This window comes from Chlorocebus sabaeus, chromosome 7, assembly GCF_047675955.1.
Source record: "Chlorocebus sabaeus isolate Y175 chromosome 7, mChlSab1.0.hap1, whole genome shotgun sequence".
Classification (NCBI taxonomy): domain Eukaryota; kingdom Metazoa; phylum Chordata; class Mammalia; order Primates; family Cercopithecidae; genus Chlorocebus; species Chlorocebus sabaeus.
In genome coordinates this window covers 39,504,015-39,523,841 of record NC_132910.1, presented here as the reverse complement: position 1 = coordinate 39,523,841, position 19,827 = coordinate 39,504,015, and the positions used below count along the sequence as shown (strand labels likewise).

The following is a 19,827-nucleotide window of genomic DNA, read 5'->3' as shown; positions in this document are numbered from 1 at the left end:
TGCAAAGCCATATTGAGCATGTTGGTAGATAGTGAACCCTACTGGTAGACAGTGAACCCTGCAAAGCCATATTGAGCATGTTGGTAGATAGTGAACCCTACTGGTAGACAGTGAACCCTGCAAAGCCATATTGAGCATGTTGGTAGATAAGGCACTGAGGATGGCTGCCCAGATTGTGTAGCTTTAGGTAGAAGCCTCAGTGGAAGAGCACATGATGAGATATTAGAAGTGGAGTCATGATCCCTGCCTTAAAGACCTTAATGATAAAGTACGGAGGGGCAAGACATTTCCAAGAGAAGCACTAAATAAAACACAACAGCCTGAGACACATGTTGCAGGTAAATCTCTAGAAGTTTACTTAAAGGTCTGTTATACATTGTTTCTGGCCAGTGAAATATTTTTTGAGGATTGCTGTAATCACATTACTTAATACAATCCCAATTCATTTGAGATCTTTTTTTTTTTTTTTTTTTGAGACTAAGTGTTGCTCTGTTGCCCAGGCTGGAGTGCAGTGGCACAATTCAGCTCACTGCCACCTCCGCTTCCTGGGTTCAAGTGATTCTCCTGCCTCAGACTCCCAAGTAGCTGGGATCACAGGCACATGCCACCACACCCAGCTAATTTTTTTTTTTTTTTTGTATTTTTAGTAGGGACAGGGTTTCACATGTTGGCCAGGCTGGTCTCAAACCCGACCTCAGGTGATCCGCCCGCCTCAGCCTCGCAAATTGCATGAGCCACTGTGCCCAGCTGAGATCTTGATTATTATTACTATCTTGATTATTATTATTAAACTAATAATAATCAAGGAAACTTCAGTAATTCTCAGGCAGCACCTGCCATCCTGTCACTAGCACAGGCTCTGACTGTGCTATCCAAACATGTGCAGCTATTTAAATTCAAATTCAAATTAATTAAGATTAAATACAATTAAAAATTCAGTCCCTTGGTCCCACTAGCCATATGTTAAGTGTTCCATGCCTATACGTGGCTAGTGGCTACTGCCTAAGACAATGGAAATATAGAACATTTCCATCACCACAGAACATTCTTATTACTATCATTATTTTTGCTATTTGATTATTATTACTATTATTATTACTATGTTGCAATCAAGGTTTTGTGCTTTAGTGATGGTTTCTCTTGAACAAGCATGTCAATAAATAAATAGCATAAGAAATACAGGATAAAGTCTATGCAGTTTTTTGTTTTTTTTTTTTTTTGAGACAGGGTCTCACTCTGTTGCCCAGGCTGGAATGCAGTGGCGCAATCTTGGCTCACTGCAACCTCTGCCTTCTGGATTCAAGGAATCCTCCCGCCTCAGCCTCCCAAGTAGCTAGGACTACAGGCAAGTGCTACCACCCCCAGCTAATTTTTGTATTTTTAATAGAGATGAGGTTTTGCCATGTTGCCCAGGCTGGTCTTGAACTCCTGGGCTCAGAGGACTCGCCTACCTTGGCCTCCCAAAATGCTAGCATTACAGGCATGAGCCACCGTGCCTGCTCTGGATCTATGCCTTTTGATAAACCTCAGGTCTTCTAGGTATGAATACCAACTCAGGAAAGTACATAATGGGTAAGTACCTTCTAGAACAGTGCTGTTCAAGAGAACGTTCTGTGATGATGGAGATGTTCTACATTTCCATTGTCCTAGAGAGTAGCCACATATAGCCACTGAACACTTAACGTGTGGCCAGTAGGACCAAGGAACTGCATTTTTAATGGTATTTAAGCTTAATTAATTTAAATGTGAATTTAAATAGGCACATGTGGCTAGTAGTTACGTCTGGACGGCACAATCAGAGCCTGCGCTGGTGACGGGACGGCAGCTGCTGCCTGAGAATTATTGAAATTTCCTCCATCTCCAGAATTGAGGCTCATTGTATATGAAATGTCATAACCTTTCACACACATGGAAATGCACATTATGTCTTGAGACTATAAGGAAATGAGTGAGGAAGGAACTATTTGGAAGCGGTGTCTGTTCCAACCTTAATTCTAGGTAAAGCTTCCCTTACAGCCTCTACCTGGAAAAGAGGCGATTCCTTCCAGCAAGCACTTACAAGTGCAGCAACTCTCCCCTTCCTTCCACCTGAACCTTCCCTATCTCTGAGTTCCTTTTCCTTCACCTGTTCATCTCATATCAGGTAAAACTCAGACCTGCCTCTGTGTCAGAGCAGCCCCAGGCCCCAGGCCCAGCTAACACACTGAAAGGCCTCTTACTGCATTTGTTAAACAAAACCTATAGGGACTGATCTTGCACTAATTCAGATAGCAGGAGAAGTATATCATTGACAGTGAGAGGAATGATCACATGAGTCTCAATAGTTTACTTCATATGTAAAATATAAGGCCTGGTATGGTGGCTCATGCCTATAATCCCAGCACTTTGGGAGGCAGAAATGGGAGGATTACTTGAACCCAGGAATTCAAGACCAGCCTGGGCAACATAGTGAGACCTTGTCTCTACAGAAAAATTTAAAAATTAGCTGGATATAGTGGCACATGCCTGTAGTCCCAGTGACTTCGGAGGATGAGGTAGGAGGATCGCTCGAACCTGGGAAGTTGAGGATGCAATGAGCTGTCATCATACCACTGCACTCCAGCCTGGGTGGCAGAGTGAGACCCTGTCTCAAAACCAAGTAAATATGGAGCAGCTCTGGCCAGTCACTTGAATTTCGAATTCAAGTATTCTATGATTTTGTGGAACTCAATTATTTTTGAAAGAAAATATTACTTAAAATGTAGAACATGAAATTTAAAAATTACCTTAATCCAGACAAAAAATACTGTGACAGCAGCTATATTGTTGAACTGTATTTGCCAATATGCCAGATGCTCAAAGTTGGGGAAAGTATTTTGATCTTCCAGAAACTGTAAGAGCACCTCCACATTTGATGTTCTGTATATGCTAATTCCTATAGCTACCACTGATAGCTGGAAAGCAAAAGATTTAAATTTTATTACAGTGTTTTAGAAATATAAAACGTACCTTAATATGACTAGTATACTTTTCTTCACCAATGTATTAATTGTAGGGTTCACCATTATACTTACCCAATGTCATTCTTAAAAGTCATTCACTCAAATGGAAAGTGTTAAGCCCTGCCATAAAATAAGTAAAACAATATATTGCTTGCATTTCCTTAGTTCGGAATAGAAACCCAATGAAGGCATGCATGCATGCATTGTGCACATATGCATTACACACACGTACATGCATACACAGAAGAGATCACACTACAACAGACTCAAACTCCAAGAGGAATGCTTTCTGTTTTTTCTGCCACCTTCATTTTAATCACTTTCCACCCTCTTGCTTTCTTGCCTTAAACCTGCTTTGTTTTTGTGATTTTTAAATTTAAAATTTTCCAGTTTCTCTTCATTCTCCAACTGCCAGCCATTCTTCGCTTTGCTCAACAAAAATATAGTATGTATAACATGTCTATGTATACAGCACTGTGCGAGGGGCTAAGAGGAATAAACAGAAGTAAACCGCATAAATCCTGCCCTTAAGACACTTATATACTGGTTCAAGAGCAGATAAACACATGAAGTTAAATAATACAAAAAACTACTGAAGAGTTGGTATCACACAATATAAAGTGAAGAGGAGCATAAGATATCCTAAAAAGGAGTGCCCATGAGAACAAAGAATGAACTTGGGCTTGAAAGACAATGGGAATGATGAACACAGAGGGCTTAAGAAGGCCTGCAGTGGGAATAACCGAGCCAAGGGCTTCTCTCTTGCTCATTTCTGTCCCTTAACTCATGACCCTACAACTTTCTACATATGCTTTGGTTCTAGGCTTTACAACCAGATCCAAGGGGACACTGCCCCCTCCCTGGCATCCATCACCACTAAATGTAGACAGTGCTAGGGGTTAGTCATAACCACCTGGCCCCACTGGGGGATCTGAATCTGCAGCAGGTGGGCTGTGGCAGGTGCTGCAATCTTTGCTGTCCATTCTGTCTTCTTAGGAATGATGGCCAGAGACTACTTCATTAGCCCTCCCTTCCTGAGATGGCCATCCAGATCATGGTCCCCCATGTGATTCTCATAGCAAAGACCAGCCTGGTTGCTGATCACAGCTAAAACGCCAACCTCACCATCTTCGTTTTCTTATCTGTGAAGGATTTCCAGAGCCAATTTTGTATTTTTGTGTTGGTGGTGGGAATGATGAACACAGTGGGCTCAAGAAGTCCTGCAGTGGGAATATGTGAACCAAGGACTTGTCCTGAGATGAGGACCTCATCTCAGCTAATCCATGTAGAAAAACATTTGGGTTGATGGACTGGATCCAGTGGTAATTCTTTACCCAACTCTCACCAGGTATAATTTGTTATGTAGTCCAGTTGTTTTTACTCTGCACAGGACAAATGTTTATAAAATTATGAAGAAGATGGTCATTTATACGACAACGTCATAATATGCTAAATTTCTTTGAAACGTTTCCTTCCAAATAGGGGATGAAAGAAGAGATGAGGAAAGAGATTTTGTGAGCATCTGCAATGTTACATCACTCCTGAGTTTTCTGTGGGATTCTCATCCCTGTCTATAAAAGAACTTTCTCTCCATATCAGAAAATTAGGAGGGCAGAGATTTGGGCTATTTTATTCATTCCTATATCCCCAGTGCCTAGAATAGTGCCAAGTACATAGTAGGTGCTCAGAAAATACTCGTTGAATAAATGAATTAGTCAGGCCAGGTGCAGTGGCTCGTGTCTGTAATCCCAGGACTTTGGGAGGCCGAGGCAGGTGGATCACGAGGTCATGAGATCGAGACCATCCTGGCTAACACGGTAAAACCCCATCTCTACTAAAAATACAAAAAATTAGCTGGGTGTGGTGGCGGGTGCCTGTAGTCCCAGCTACTAGGGAGGCTGAGGCAGGAGAATGGCCTGAACCTGGGAGGCGGAGCTTGCAGTGAGCCGAGATCACGCCACTGCACTCCAGCCTGGGGACGGTGCGAGACTCTGCCTCAAAAAAAAAAAAAAAAGAATTAGTCATTTTACCCTGTAAAACCTAGCAAGCAGTCAACAAATTATTTGAGTTTAAATTCCTTAATAGTCTTCTTTTTTCAAGCAATTCTGCTAGTTTTGAAAGACTATTGCTCAGGACAAATGGCTGACTGATGCAGCCTGTGTACTTCAGAACATGTTGGAGAAACAAAAAAGGAAAACAAAGAAAATTTCAAAGTGATTTCAAGATGTCATTATATTTATATTTAAAATATAATTTCTTTTCAGGTTTTGGTAAACATAAGCAAATTTTGGCTAGATAAAACAAAAAGTGTTGGCTCTTTTCATTGGTTTGAAGGTCCAGTAGAGCACAGGGTGTGTTCTGTGGGTGACCAGAAAGCATGCCCTCACTTCTACACTTGATTAGCAAATGTTTCAAAGGACAAGTGGGATTCCAGTAGCTCTTCCTTGTTCTTTATAAACAAAAAGCACACTGTCTGAATTGTTGTCTGGCAGTATTAAGTGTTGTTTAAAAAAAAAAAAAATTGAAAAGCACAGTGAAGTAAGTTTTCAAAGAAATACTTGCAAAATGCTGTGGCTGCTGAGTCAAAGAGACAATTTCCATGATATCATCGCCTTTTCTCCTATTGGTAGCCAAAGCGGCACAAGGCAATTCACTGGGGTATGGGAAGAAAATGTTACAACTTCTAGGCAGGTGGTAAGAAAGTGTTGGAATTCTATTTGTATTAATTTTTATCCCAATCTTTAAAATTCTATGTATGTGTATGTTTTACGGATGTACCTGTTACACCAATGTATGCATACAATTTACAAATAAAGATAATACAATAGGGTGTGTAGTCAAAGCTTTCACTGATAGGTGTGTATGATCAAAAAGGGTGAACACCACTGACTAGTCTTTTGTTGATATTGAGTTCTTTGGTTAAAAAATAAAAGGAAGTTTGTTCTTAATTAGCATATCATACTTACTTTTTTACCACTATTTCAATGGCCTAAATATAAATAAATCCATGTAAGCCAAGAGGCAGGGTTTGCATGCTTATAGTTCCAAACAATAATTGTGTTCTGGAATAATTGTCAATGTATATGGCCTGCACTCTGCCATCACTCTGAACACAAATATTCTGAAAAATTATTTCCAGTATTATTGTCTCTCCTGTTTCCTTAAATGCTAACATTCTTGTGTAACTCTGTTCATTATTAATACATTGAGAATTTGGGGATCAAGGGTTTATCTTGATTTGTGTGATGTTATATGGCCATCATAAAAGATGGGATGCACTTCTAACTGCATCATGACCTGATGAGGTCAACACCATCTATTCTATAGGAATTTTTACTTTAAGTAAAAACTCTTTCTAAAGTGTACATATCCATGGCTTGAGAGGAACTGTTACTATGAGGAACAAATGAGTTTCTGTACCATGAAAAGCACCCGGAGATGCCTAACACAGTAGCTTCTAAAGTGTTAGCTATTATTATTGTTACTATTACAATTATTATCGCTACTAATATTGTTATTGCCATGCAATATATGGCCAGGTAGTTCTTTTTTATACCTTAAGTGTTCTTTCACTCACATATGAATAACATATTTTCTATATTTTATCAACTAGTAATAATTCTAGCAGGGAAGAGTTTAATAATGACTTGATGTAAATGCTTCACAAGGCCAAATGAATTTTTAGGCGTGGGATGAGGGAAAGAATAATTCTCATGAGGAGGGCTAACAGAAGAGAGAATGCTAATAGGGTAGTGCATTATTTACGGAGATTTCAGAAGGTAATGGCTATCATAGGCAGTGGGAAGGAAAGACATAGAATAATACATGGTACACCTATGCCAAGCAAAGCTTGTGAGCATCTAACAATTAAGCATGTTGTTATATACTTAAATGTAAAACTGGACTTAGCGAAAGGTTACCTGTTATTGCTGAAGGGAGAAAAGCTTGTAAAATGTCTTTTATACAGTGAGGCCATAGGAAGGAAGTGACTGATGCTTAACTAAGTGATAAGAATGACAAGAAAACATCTTGAAAAAATATTAGAAGTTATAATAGAGTCAAGGGCAGACACAGAATTTACATGGTGTCATGGTCTTGATTATGACTCTGCCTTTGATTTATTTTTTATTTTTATTTTTTAGAGATGGGGGTCTCACTATGTTGCCCAGGCTGGTATCAAACTCCTGACCTCAAGTGATCCTCCCACCTCAGTTCCCTAAAGTGCTGGGTTATAGGTAGGAGCCACCATGCATGGCCTGCCTTTGATTTCTTGTACCTCATACAGAAAACTTTGATGAATGTAACTTACATTTTATACCCTGTAGACTATTTGCAGAAAATTTTAAACTGCAGAAAGTTTTCTCTGCCGCCCAAAATATTTTCAGGATGATTTTTCTTTTTTTTCTTTTCTTTTCAAGGCAAGGTCTCACTCTGTCACCCAGGCTGCAGTACAGTGGTGCATTTATAGCTCACTGCAGCCTCAACCTCCTGGGCTCAAATGATCCTCCCACTTCGGCCTCTGGAATAGCTGAGACTACAGGTGTGTGCCACCATGCCTGACTAATTAAAAAAATTTTTCTTTTTTTGTAAAGACAGAGTCTCACTATGTTACCCGGGCTGGTCTTGAACGCTGGGGCTTAAACGATCCTCCTGCCTTGGCCTCCCAAAGTGCTGGGATTACAGGCATGAGCCACCACACCTGGCTGACAAGGTTTTTCTTGCTGTAACTTTACACATGTGCAGGAAAATACAAATTGATTTTTACTAGCAGTTGAAGAAAAATATCATCAGTGAAAAAAAAAAACAAAGAAAAAAGCCTGTTTTCTCCTCCACATCTCATGTGGCATACTAAAGCCAAATATGAATTACTGAGATATTCTCATTAGCATGGTTGAGAGCATACTGTAAGTATCTCTCCACTTCATACTCAGAAAAGTTACTCATGCAAAATGAGAAAATAATTAGTAATAGAAGTTGATATACTTGAAGGGGACTTTTCGATTCTTTTTTAGGAATATCAAGATCCACAAGGCTGAGGAGATCTAAGACTCTAGTTAACATGCTTGTAGGACAGAATAGGAAATTTGGTATTGTTCTCAAACCTACCACAACGATCACAACATCCAGACAATTCCAGAAACTCCTGAAATAGTGTAGTTTGTGAATGCGAATTTCCAATATCTCTTCCACCACGTAGTAAAGGATAAAGAAACAAAAGATAATCTCACAGGCTGCCAGGAAGAAATCAAAAGTTGTGACATATCGGATCAGCTTTAAAGGCTGAAATTGCCAAGATGGAATCACACCGCCTGTTGCTGGGAATTCAACCAATAACCTGCATGGAAATAAGAACAATTAAAACAATAACAACAACAACACATGAATATAGCCAGGAACGGATGGCCATCTATTCTGTTCGTGCACTACAAGGTAATTAAACCGCTACGATGAGTCCCCTCAAACTAGTGGCAAAACATTTTGATCATAGCTAATAATTCCATACTTGTAGAATTTTGTGCCATCAAAGGAGTAAGACTTCCTGAGGTCTTTCAGTCCCAAAGGAGTACTTCCTGCTCAGTCTTCCCTCTACTTTTCTATATTTATGCTACTCAAAACGCCATATACTTTTAACGTAAAAGTAAATCAACACACAAACTTTTCTAGGACTTCTGTTATTATTTTTTAAGAGCTAGGGACTCGCTTTGTTGCCCAGGTTAGAGTGCAGTGTTGCAGTCATAGCTCACTGCTGCCTCAAATTCCAGGGCTCAAGGGATTCTCCTGCCTTAGACCCCTGAGTAGCTGGGACTATAAGTGTGCAGTACGACGCCCGACTAATTTTTTTTTTTTTTGGCAGAGACTGAGTCTTGCCCTTTTGCCCAGGTTGGTCACAAACTTCTGGGCTCAAATGATACTCCTGCCTGGGCCTTTCCAAGTGCTGGAATTACAGGAGTGAGCCACTGTGCCTGGCCCTAGGACTTCTATTAAATTCAAGTCCTTCTCCGAGGCAACATGAAGAATATAAAGAAATACAAGCCATCCACTCAAAACTTGTGTGATCTCATTGAGAAGTAGGATATATTTTGTACATACGTAAAGATAGGAACTGAGTCTCTCATTCGTTCATTAGGTAAAACCTAAATAGCATCAAATAGATTGTCCTCCAGGGAATCTCTCTTCTTCCCAGAGCCTTATAATGAATAGGTGTGTACTCAATAGATGTCTGATTGTCTAAAACATACACTGTTTTACATCCATACTAATGGCTCTGATCTTTACCACTTTACCATAACTGGACTGAGGGTTTTTTTGGTCAAACACCATTTCGTAGGTGTCACACTGAGAAAGTTGGGTGATTCAGTTAATGACACAGACTCCTTATCTAACTAGAAACAGAATCTCTAGCTGCTTCATTTTAAGATATTTAAAAGCCCTTTAGTCAGCTACCAGCCATCATTATCTCTGCCATTACAGGACAGATAGCCGCACCTGGAACCTGAGCATCCAGGACACATGCATGAGCAATAGTCAAGTAAAAACAGGGACTATGGTAAATTAGAACTGGTCAGAGAAGTGTGAACATTTTTCTTCCTTTTCATTGTCAGTTTTCCTATTCTTTCTTTCCTATTTGATGTGTTGGAGAGTAGGGGTGAGAACCAAAAACTCAGGAGAGCAACACTGAAGCCAAGAGTCTTGTATGTGACAGCCTCATTGGGAACTCAAAAGGGAAGGAAGTGGCCTTCAAGAGTCAAGTCATTTCTCTGGTCCATTCTGGCCCTGCAGTAGTCAACCACTTCCAGAAGCTTAGAAAAACAGTATAGAGAAATGAAGCAGTTGTCTTAACAATGTTTATCCTTAAAGTAAACAAGGAAGCAAAAGAAATACTCAATACCTCTATAAATAGAATTTACTAAAATATCAGAGTTGCCTCTCTGTTTTTATTCTCTTCCTTTTTATTCTGTTCTTTTGATCTTCACTGGAATACTTAGGAAAAACTCAATAATAACTGCAATAGATTTTCATTCATTTCTAGTGATAACTACTACTGGACTACTGGTTGAGTATTTCCTTCCTTCCTTCCTTCCTTCCTTCCTTCCTTCCTTCCTTCCTTCCTTCCTTCCTTCCTTCCTTCCTTCCTCCCTCCCTCCCTCCCTCCCTCCCCACCTCCCTCCCTCCTTCCTAGCTTCATTCCTCCCTCCCTCCTTCTCTCTTTTTTTTTTTTTGCCACTGTGAGCAAGGACAGGTTGAATGTTTCTAATCTGAAAATCTGAAATATAAAATGCTTCAAAATCCCAAACTTTTTGAGCACCGACATGACAGCATAAGTGGAAAATTCCACACCTGACTTCATGTGACAGGTCATTGTCAACATGCAGGCACACAGCAGTTTATTCAACATCCCTAAGGGAAAAATAAAATTTCCTTCAGGCTATGTGCATGAAGTTTCATTTATGAAACATAAATGAATTTTGTGTTTAGACTTGGGTCCCATCCCCAAGATATCTCATTTTATATGTATGCAGACATTCCAAAATCTGAAAAAAATCTTAAATCTCAAACATTCCGGTCTGAAGCATTTTAGATAAGGGATAACCTGTAATTGATTTAATGTGGTACTATTTTCTGCAAACGTTGTTAAATACAAGGACTGGGACAATCCAACAAGCCACGTAAAGCAGAATTGAGCTTAACCTCTAGAACGATGACAAAGACTATTATGAGAATAAACCCTTCTTATCTTGTGTGTAAATATACATGCAATAATCCATGTTAGTGATGTTTGGGTATTGCTGACATGCTCACCAGGAAGATTAAAGTGGGTGAACTCTGACTCCCTCTTGCTCTGCTTTTTCCTTCTTTTTAATAGTACCTATCACCTTCTAATATTTTATATATTATATAATAACTATTATATTATTCGTATTGTTTATTGTTTAATGTTTATTCTCTATCTCCTCCTGGTTGGATGCAAGCTCTGCAAAGGCAGGGATCTTTGCTGTGTTTGCTGACATGTCCCAAGAGCCAAGAACAATGTCTAGCCCATATTAAGTGTCCAATAGATGTTTGCTGAATAAATGAATGGAGTTGAGTCCCAGACAAGCCAGTGGAATCTTTGTCAGTTTCGTTACTGTCTCCCAGAGGGGTCATCATGGCAACATCCCAGGATCTGAGGAAGGAACTTTATGTGACTCTGACAGCCCTTAGCATGAGCAGGTACCTGGGTATCCTACTGAGCATCCTACAAGCACTCCAATTACTGTGCGTGTGTGCTAATAGCAGAGGCTCATCTGAGAGTGAGAAACTCCAGGGAATGAATCAAGATCTGATGGGCAGGGGACTGGGTGATGGAACATGTGGCACTGATCATCCTCATAATGGGTAAGGACAGATGTTAGAAAAACACAATACTTATCCGGAAAGGTTCCAGCATTGAGATGAACTTGGACCAGAGTTAAGGTTCTTTCCAACTTGTAATATTCCAGGATCCCAACTTCCTTCCTCAAATATCCTTTATTTCAATAAGCCTTCAGTTTTTACCCCTCCCTTGCTATCTGTCTGGGTCCTTGGCATCCTCATTTAGTTAACGGCAGGCAAAGGTTTTTCTGGCCAACCCCAGGATAGGATGTACGTACAACTACACAAAAATAGGAGGGATGCGTGTCCTCAGTACACACCTGACCACACAGAACAGGTTAATGTTGGCGTTGTACACTGAGAAGTCAATAAAAGTTGCCCTGGTTCCTCGGTCCAGCCAGACATTTTTCTTGAGGCTAGCAACTTGTGCAGCTGTTTCCTCTCTTGTTCTTGACAAATCCAGATAATAGCCAGCTCCACTATAAGTTGCAATGATTCCCCAGTGGCTACTACCATTCAAGTCTTTTTCACTTGTGTAGATCCAACTGATTAAAAACAAAACCAAAAAACAAACAGTTAAAATCAGTGGAACACTTGTGGCAATTACAAGGACAGCTGGTTCCTTGTAAAATAAAGTATACATTAAGGCCTATCAAGCTGGGTAATGTGCCTGACCTGGCACTTCATAAGTGTTTTCTTGGTTAATTCTCATACTGTTATTAGCCTCACTTTAGGAATGAGGGTCCTGAGGCTTAGTGAGGTCAATGTAGTCCCAAAGCTTTTGAAGGTAGACTCACGAACCAATGCCAGGGCTGTCTGTCCCTAGAGCCTCTGCTCTGCTCTAGAGCCTCTGCTCAGTTTATATGGCTGCCTTCTCAGGGTAACTGTGCTCAGGGACTAGATAACTTGAGGTCCCCAGAGAAATTTACAGCCAAAAGAGGGACAAGTTCATCAAGTGGCATTGTCAGCATTTGGGAATTTCATCCACAAATATTCAGAGGATCTCTTAGAAAACAGATGCTTCTTTGGCACTAATGGGGATATAAAGGTCCTTTCCCTCCCAAATTTAAAACAAGTAGGGAAACAAAAGTTGTAATTAAACAAGTAAAATACAAGGTGGATAATAGTAAGAAGCAAAAGAGTAAAGAAATTAGGCTGGCAGATCAGAGGAAAGCTATCCTTATCTGGGGATCTGGCAATGAAGGGATAGATTAGAAAAGGCTTTAGGAAGAAGCTGTGTTGGACCTGAGCCATGAAAGGTGAGTAGGACCTGGACTTGCACAGGTGAATGCTGATATGGTTTGGCTGTGTCCCCAACCAAACTTATCTTGAATTGTAACTCCCACAATTCCCATGTTTTGTTGGAGAAACCCGGTAGGAGGTAATTGAATCATGGGGGCAGGTCTTTCCCATGCTGGTCTCGTGATAGTAAATAAGTCTCACGAGATTTGATGGTTTTACAAGGGGGATTTTCCCTGCACAAGCTCTCTCTCTTTGCCTGCTGCCATCCATGTAAGACATCACTTGCTCCTCCTTGCCTTCCACCATGATTGTGAGGCCTCCCCAGCCATGTGGAACTGTAGGTCCATTAAACCTCTTTCTTTGGTAAATTGCCCAGTCTCAGGTATGTCTTTATCAGCAGCGTGAGGAAGACTAATACAAAATGGAAAGGGCATTTCTAACTGTGAGCCATTGGTCAAGAGAAGAAGTAAGTAGTTCAGTTTGGCTCCATAAGGTAAAGAATGGTAGATCGAAAGGTAGTCTGTGGCCAGCTTGTGAAGGGCAAACGTGAAGGAGTCTGTGAAGGGAAAGTTCTGAGAGGCACAGAACAGGGCTGCTCTGGTGGCGGCAGGGAAGACTGGAATGGGGAGGAAGAGGGCTCATGTGCAGAAAAGAGTTAACACAGCAGGCCTGAGATGGTCTTTCCTTAGGAAGGCCTGTTTGCAAGGTTGGACTTTGGCTGGCATCTGGGAACCTGACTGATAAACAGCTCCCTGCACTGGTGTACAACTTTCCCTGACCGGTAAGAGAGGCTTGCTGTGCCTGTGCTATTTGTACAAGCAATGTGGCTTTACACTCAACCTGCTTTTCTTCTGGGAGTCGGGAATTTTGGCACATGCCAGTCATAAACCAGTACCAGTATCCAGTGAACACCCCAGGCACTGAGTCTCTAATTAACCTCTCTGATAGAATTTCACACATTGTTACAACTTGTTCCTGGAGAAATTCAGCACATCCTGTGTGACCTCACTGGGAGAGGGCCCCTGGAAGCCTACACTGGGTTTTCCCCATGTGCCTTTTCTTTTGTATCCTTTCACCATAATAAACCTTAGCTATGAGGATGCCTCTATGCTGAGTCCTTCTAGTGAATCACTGAACATGGGGGTGGTCTTAGGAATCCCTGACATAGCTCCATTAGCAATAACCAAGAGGTAATGAGGCCTGAACTCACTCAGTGAAGATGGGAAGGAGAAGGAAGGAGTGAGAGAGTGTCACCACAGTGACTGCCAGCAGAACTTGGCAACTCATTTGGAAGTTGGGGCAAGGAGGAAACATGGCTCAAAAATGACTCTGGAGTCTCTTTCAGGGAAATAGGAAGATAGCAGTGCCATTAACAGAAGGAAGAGCAGATCCCATAAGAAAACGATAAGTTTAATTTGGGGCATATTGAATCACAAGAGGTGTGGGACATCCAAGTGGAATAGAGATGTATCTTATATCACTAGAATGCAAGTTCTGTGAAGAAAGGATGTTTGCTTCTGTTTCCTGCTGCTTTGTTTCTTCAGCATCACGGGGACTAGAAGAGGGGTGACTTCTAGCAATGGGAACATGCCTGGCACATTGTTAAAGAAATGACGAGTCACCAAATAAAGATGCCAGTGGAAGCCATCTGAATGTCATGGGAAAGAGGGTAAAGAAAGAAAAGATGGAGATACAAACACAGAACCTGGGAATAAGAGAGGAGAAGTAAGAGAAAGGGGTTTCAGAGTTAAAAGAACCCAAAGCATAGAGTTCTTCATGGAAGTCAAAAGAACGAGCAGTCAACACTGCCACCTTCTGCAGACAGGATGAAGGGGATAAAGACTGAGATTTGTTCAGTGGATTTGCTAACTAGAAGTCCCTAGTAGCTTCCTGGTGAGATGTCAAAAGCAAGAACCTAAGCTTTAAGAGGTAAATCGAGGGTAAGGAAATGGAAGTGGCAAATGAAGACTATTCTTCCAAGAAGTTTGGAGTTGAGGGGAAGAAGAAATTGGAGTGATTTGAGAATGTAGAAGAATAAAGGGATGGTTTAGATATGACAGGGAAGGTCTCCTTTGGCAATCCACCCTGGAGTAGAAATCACTCATTCATACATGCATCCAACACATATTTATTAGTATCTTTACATATGAGGCATTGTTCAAGGCTTTGAGAACACAGCAGTTAACAAAATAGAATCCCTGCCCTCAGGAAGATTGAGTACTGATGGGGAGCTGAGAGCATCGAAAAGCCACCCTAATGATGTAATCAATACGGAGGAGGAATTAATATGGAAGAGGTTTAGTAGACGAAACATGGGTTTTGGAGTCAGGTTGCTTAAATCTTGGTTCAGTTCCATTTGCTAGCTGTGACACTTTGGGCAAGTGAGCCTCAGGTTTTTCATCTATAAAATGGAGATGATAGCTATTTTAGAGTTGTTTTGTGAAAGTAGATGAGCTAAAGCGTGAAATAACTTCTTAAATAATGTCTGGCACAGAGCCGTGGCTGTATAAATTTATCTTCTTAGTGATGTGAGATAAATAAAATATTGGAAAGGGTACCACAGATGGAAGCCATGCTTATGCTTACTACAAAAAGGCACACTAGAAAGCAAAATAAAGCTGGGCATGGTGGCATATTCTATAGTCCCGGCTACTTGGGAGGCTGAGGCTGGAGAATTGCTTGAGCCCAGGAGTTTGAGGCCAGCCTGGGCAATATCAAGAGGCTCCATCTCTAATAAATTTTTTTTTTTAAAGAAAGTGAAATCACTAATATAACTTGGATGATAATGTTCTTTGAGATTATTTAGTACCTTTGTTCTAAAGCTCTGGAGTTTTACTAAATTTTTTTTTTTTTTTCTGAGGTGGACTCTTGCTCTGTTGCCCAGGCTGGAGTGCAGTGGTGAGATCTCGGCTCACTGCAACCTCCACCACTTGGGTTCAAGCAATTCTCCTGCCTCAGCCTCCCGAGTAGCTGGGACTATAGGCACATGCCACCACACAATTACAATACAGCTAATTTTTGTATTTTTAGTTGAATCAGGGTTTCACCATATTGGCTAGGCTGGTCTTGAACTCCTGACCTCAAGTGATCCGCCTACCTTGGCCTTCCAAAGTGCTGGGATTACAGGCATGAGAAACTGTGTCCAACCTGGATTTTTACTAAATTTGTTTCTTATGGGTTCTGGTATTAAATAGAGTATACACTGGATGGTACAAGAAGAATATACTAATTGAAAAGGTGATTGCCCATTGTATAGTAACAAATGTGGATTCTGGGCAACTCAGTTTCCAAGAAAAGAACCTAGATGAACTGACAGAATTAGCTGAGCAAGGCTTAGAAGATGACTCTGACCAGTGACGTACCCAGGGACAGCAACCCCAAAGGCCCACGCTGAAATGGCCTGGGAGGTCTTCCTGTTTCTTTATAATAACTACAATACTTCTAAAATAGTAAGTGCCCTCCCTTAATACACAAGATGTTTGAAGTATGGGTACCAAAGTGTACAAAAAGCCCCTGTAAATATGCATGTGTACAAATACATACTTAAAATCTCAAACATTTGAGTAAAATGGGCTTTCAACCAAACAAAAAATGGCCTCACAAGCTTACACATTAAATAACTCCATTCTGAACAAAAACCTGTTTGTAAGACCTATAAAAAAAGAGTTCCTGCACCTGAAAACTTGCTGTTAAATAACTTAGTGGATGATGTTACTGGACCTATAAAAACAGGGCCCAGGGCATCTTAAATGAAATTTTCAAAGGCTCAGATAATTAATTTTTTGTGGGTCATATGGTCAACAATTTAGTCTTTTGAAAAATATGCATGTAGAAACTGAAAGAAGGCTAAAAAGTAGTGAAAACTTGAGAAGCCAAAGGTCAAGTTGGCCAAGGTTTAAATATAAGCACTGAAGAGTCACTGAACTTCTTTTTGCCTCGGTGAAGGTGTCAGGGAATGAATGAATGAATGGTGGGAGGTCAGAGAATAAATGAGTGAATATCACCAAGTGGCAATGAGTCCCAGACACTTACGCGGTTCCATTTCGGGGCCCGAAGGGAGCCCTATCTTCACTACTGACAGAGTAGACATCATAGCACTCTTTAATTTCATCTCTCAAGTCCTGGGGGATAGAGCAGGATCCATTTCTGACTCGGAGTTGCCGTATTCGTGGTACCCCTAACAACAGGTTCTCATAGAAGATGAAACTTCGGTTGTCAGCTTCAGTCTGGTTACTGGGCTGCATCTTCCAGTACAGCCCATCCAATAAGGAGCCTTCTGTGAACTAAAAGCACAGGAAACATCTCTGAAAAAGTTCCAAGCTCAGCTGCTGTCTTGCTCCTGCCTGAACGTTTGCATAACCAAGCATTTGGCAACTCTATGAAAATAGTAGAGTGATAAGAATGAGTTTTGTCATCAGAGAGATTTGGGATAGCATCTTGCCCCATCACTTGTTAGCTATGAGGCCTTGAGCAGGGTCCTCTGAACCAAGGTTCCTGCATCTGGAAAACCCATCTTTTATGTAGTCACTGCACCTGGCACAGAGTGGGTACTTAATATGTGGCAGCTCTGATTTTTGTTCTTGGACTAAAGGTGGGGTCATAATTAACTCCACTTCCCCTTATTAAAATAATGTCTCACATAATCATGGTTCTAAACTTGTTTAGAGAAAAGGCTACAGTTTTGATTACCAGCCTGGCATCTGATAGACCTTTTACCTGTCTGGACTATTTTGCTGTATGGTGAACTCTCCAATCCCTCCTTACCCCTTTAGAGATTGACATTTATCATCATGGAATGTGTATACAGAAGTCTCTTGTTAGTTTGTACAACTAGCTATGCCTGTAGGGAAAACAGATCTATTTCTCAGTGTGCTATCCTTATCAGATGATCAACAGAGATAGACTGATTTGCCCTCTCAGATGGTGAAAGATTCATATTATACAAGTGTGGCTTTGGATGCCAAGTACTTTTGTATATGAATAGGTTCCTGTGACCCAGTTGTCTCTATCCTTAAAATCAATAGCTCTCACCCCAAGGTTTAGTAAGAATTTTAGAAACTATCTCCCTAAGGAGAAACAATAATTTCCTTTTCAATTTCCCTTCCAATTTTCTTAGATTCCAAGCCCCATATCCCTCAGATAAGTTTAATATTTTTCATGTGGTATCACTCACTGCTATACTGTTAACTATGTTGGAATTTGGGAAGGGGCTGGACTGGGTTGAACTTCACAATTGCAAACCTTTTGTTTGTTTTTGGGTTTTTTTTTTTTTTTTTTTGGATTTTTTGAGACAGGGTCTCACTCTGTTGCCCCGGCTGGAATGCAGTAGCATGGTCATGGCTCGACCTCAAGCAATCACTCAAGTGATCCTCCTACCTCAGCCTCCTGAGTAGCTGGGACTACGTGTGTGTGCCACCCCACCCTGCTAATTCTTTAATTTTTTTGGAGAGACAAAGTCTTACCATGTTGTGCCCAGGCTGGTTTCGAAATCCTGGGCTCAAGCAATCCTTCTGCCTTGGCCTCCCAAAGTGCTGGGATTACAAGCGTGAGCCACCAAGCCCCACCAACAGCAGACCTTTGAAAGAATGTCCTTACTTTGTGTCAAGCACTGTTCTAAGAGCTGGGGATACATGCCATCATCAACAAAGAGACAAAATGCAAAAGGCGAAGCAAGACAGAAGAACCACACTGTCCTTCATTGGCCATACATTCTAGGAGATTCTCAATAAATATTTATTGAATCTTGACTCATGGAATGAATTATAAACTAGGATGAAGAAGTAGCTGTCAGGCTAGAAAAAAATCGATTTTTCTTGTTCCCTAGCCATGTGACCATATGATTTAAGCATCCTGAATCTCATTTTCCTCATTAACGAACTAGGGCATACTCTTAGTACTTACCTTATAGAGTTATCATAGAAATTAAATAAGGTAAGGTATGAAACACTCAGCACAGTGCAAGGCACAGGCAAAGTTCTCAGTGTTAACTTTACCCCTCTTTGAGAGCAGGAACAGTAACTTCTAACAACTCACCGTAACTTACGTCTCACACAGTGTTAAATGCAAAGTAGGTCCTGTCGATACTCATGCACTGAAATGACGAAGCCAAATGAAAAATTTTCTGTGATAAAGAGGTACTTTCAAAGTTATTTGCAAATACCTTCCAGAAGTCTTCCATGGAAGACAGAGTTTTAAAGTTAGTTTTCTCTGTTTTGGACACGGGGGTGTCTAGGAAGAGCTGTGACATCATCCGGGTGTAGTAGTACACATTGGAGCTCATCATGCCGTAGGTCACTGGAACACAGAAAGATCCAAATGAACGCCCCAAGGGAATCGGCACACATTCACACAACAGCAGCCTTCACGAAGGGATTGTTCCTGTGGATAAACAGTTTGGACAAATATCCACACAAGGTCTTCTCTCACCCCTGCCTTCCTTCCCCCTATCATTCTTCTAGGATATCTCCCTATATCTCTGGCTTATAAAAGAAATATGTAATATTAATATTGGCTCATGTGAAACAACATTGGCTTACTATTGAGTATCAGTGTAAGATCAGGAACGTTTACTTGACATTTGGGACTTCCAACATGCCTACTCAATTTCATCATCCACCACCTCTTGGCTCAGATCCTCCATACCAGTGAGGCTGATCTGCACAAGGTCATAGCTATGCTGGGCTCCCCACCCTCCTGCTGTGCACACCTGCCTACTCTCCCTGCAGTAACATGGGCAAGCCATTGTTTGTTTCCTCCAGATCCATTCTCCATTCTTCTCCGCCCTGTTCTGTGCCCTGAGGCTAACCTTTATGAACTGTACCAACTGGAATCCTTTGCCCTACGGGGATATCAAGGACAGAGTTTGTTCCCCCACCCCTGTTCTCCATACCCTCACTATCTGGATGCAGTTTGGCAGTGGAGACTCTAATCTTGGCCATGGGTGCTGAGGGAATCCCTTTTCTCACAACCACACTGGGCTCCCACTATGCCACTCCCTCCCCCAGTTCCCTAAAGCCTGGAGGTGGTAACTTTTTTTGAGTGCATCACTTCCCCTTTTTGATTCTCTTAACCCCACCACATCTCTGTAAATAGTCCCTTCATTAAACTTCCCTTAATCACCACTTGAGTTCATCATCTCCTTTTTCTAGGATGCTGACTGACACAGACATATCTGCTTCCCACCTACCAGTCAAATCTTGAATGGAACCCTATAACTCGAACTACATCCCTGCCATGGACATTTACTGATTAT

The 19,827-nt window shown here is 41.1% G+C and overlaps 1 protein-coding gene across 2 annotated transcripts in view; it reads right to left on the bottom strand.

Annotated features, from left to right (window-relative positions):
• The window catches only part of PKD2 (polycystin 2, transient receptor potential cation channel), a 71,394-nt gene that overhangs the window by 22,889 nt on the left and 28,678 nt on the right, over nt 1–19,827 (bottom strand). The window contains exons 3-7 of one of the 2 annotated variants that reach the window (XM_007999207.3): nt 18,736–18,869; nt 16,608–16,858; nt 11,654–11,878; nt 8,088–8,316; nt 2,766–2,933 (exon numbers count right to left, since the gene is read on the bottom strand). In XM_007999207.3, the coding sequence (XP_007997398.1) occupies nt 2,766–2,933; nt 8,088–8,316; nt 11,654–11,878; nt 16,608–16,858; nt 18,736–18,869 (1,007 nt within the window). The remainder of the gene's footprint in view (nt 1–2,765; nt 2,934–8,087; nt 8,317–11,653; nt 11,879–16,607; nt 16,859–18,735; nt 18,870–19,827) is intronic. The other variant, XM_037989839.2, reaches the window with a different exon arrangement.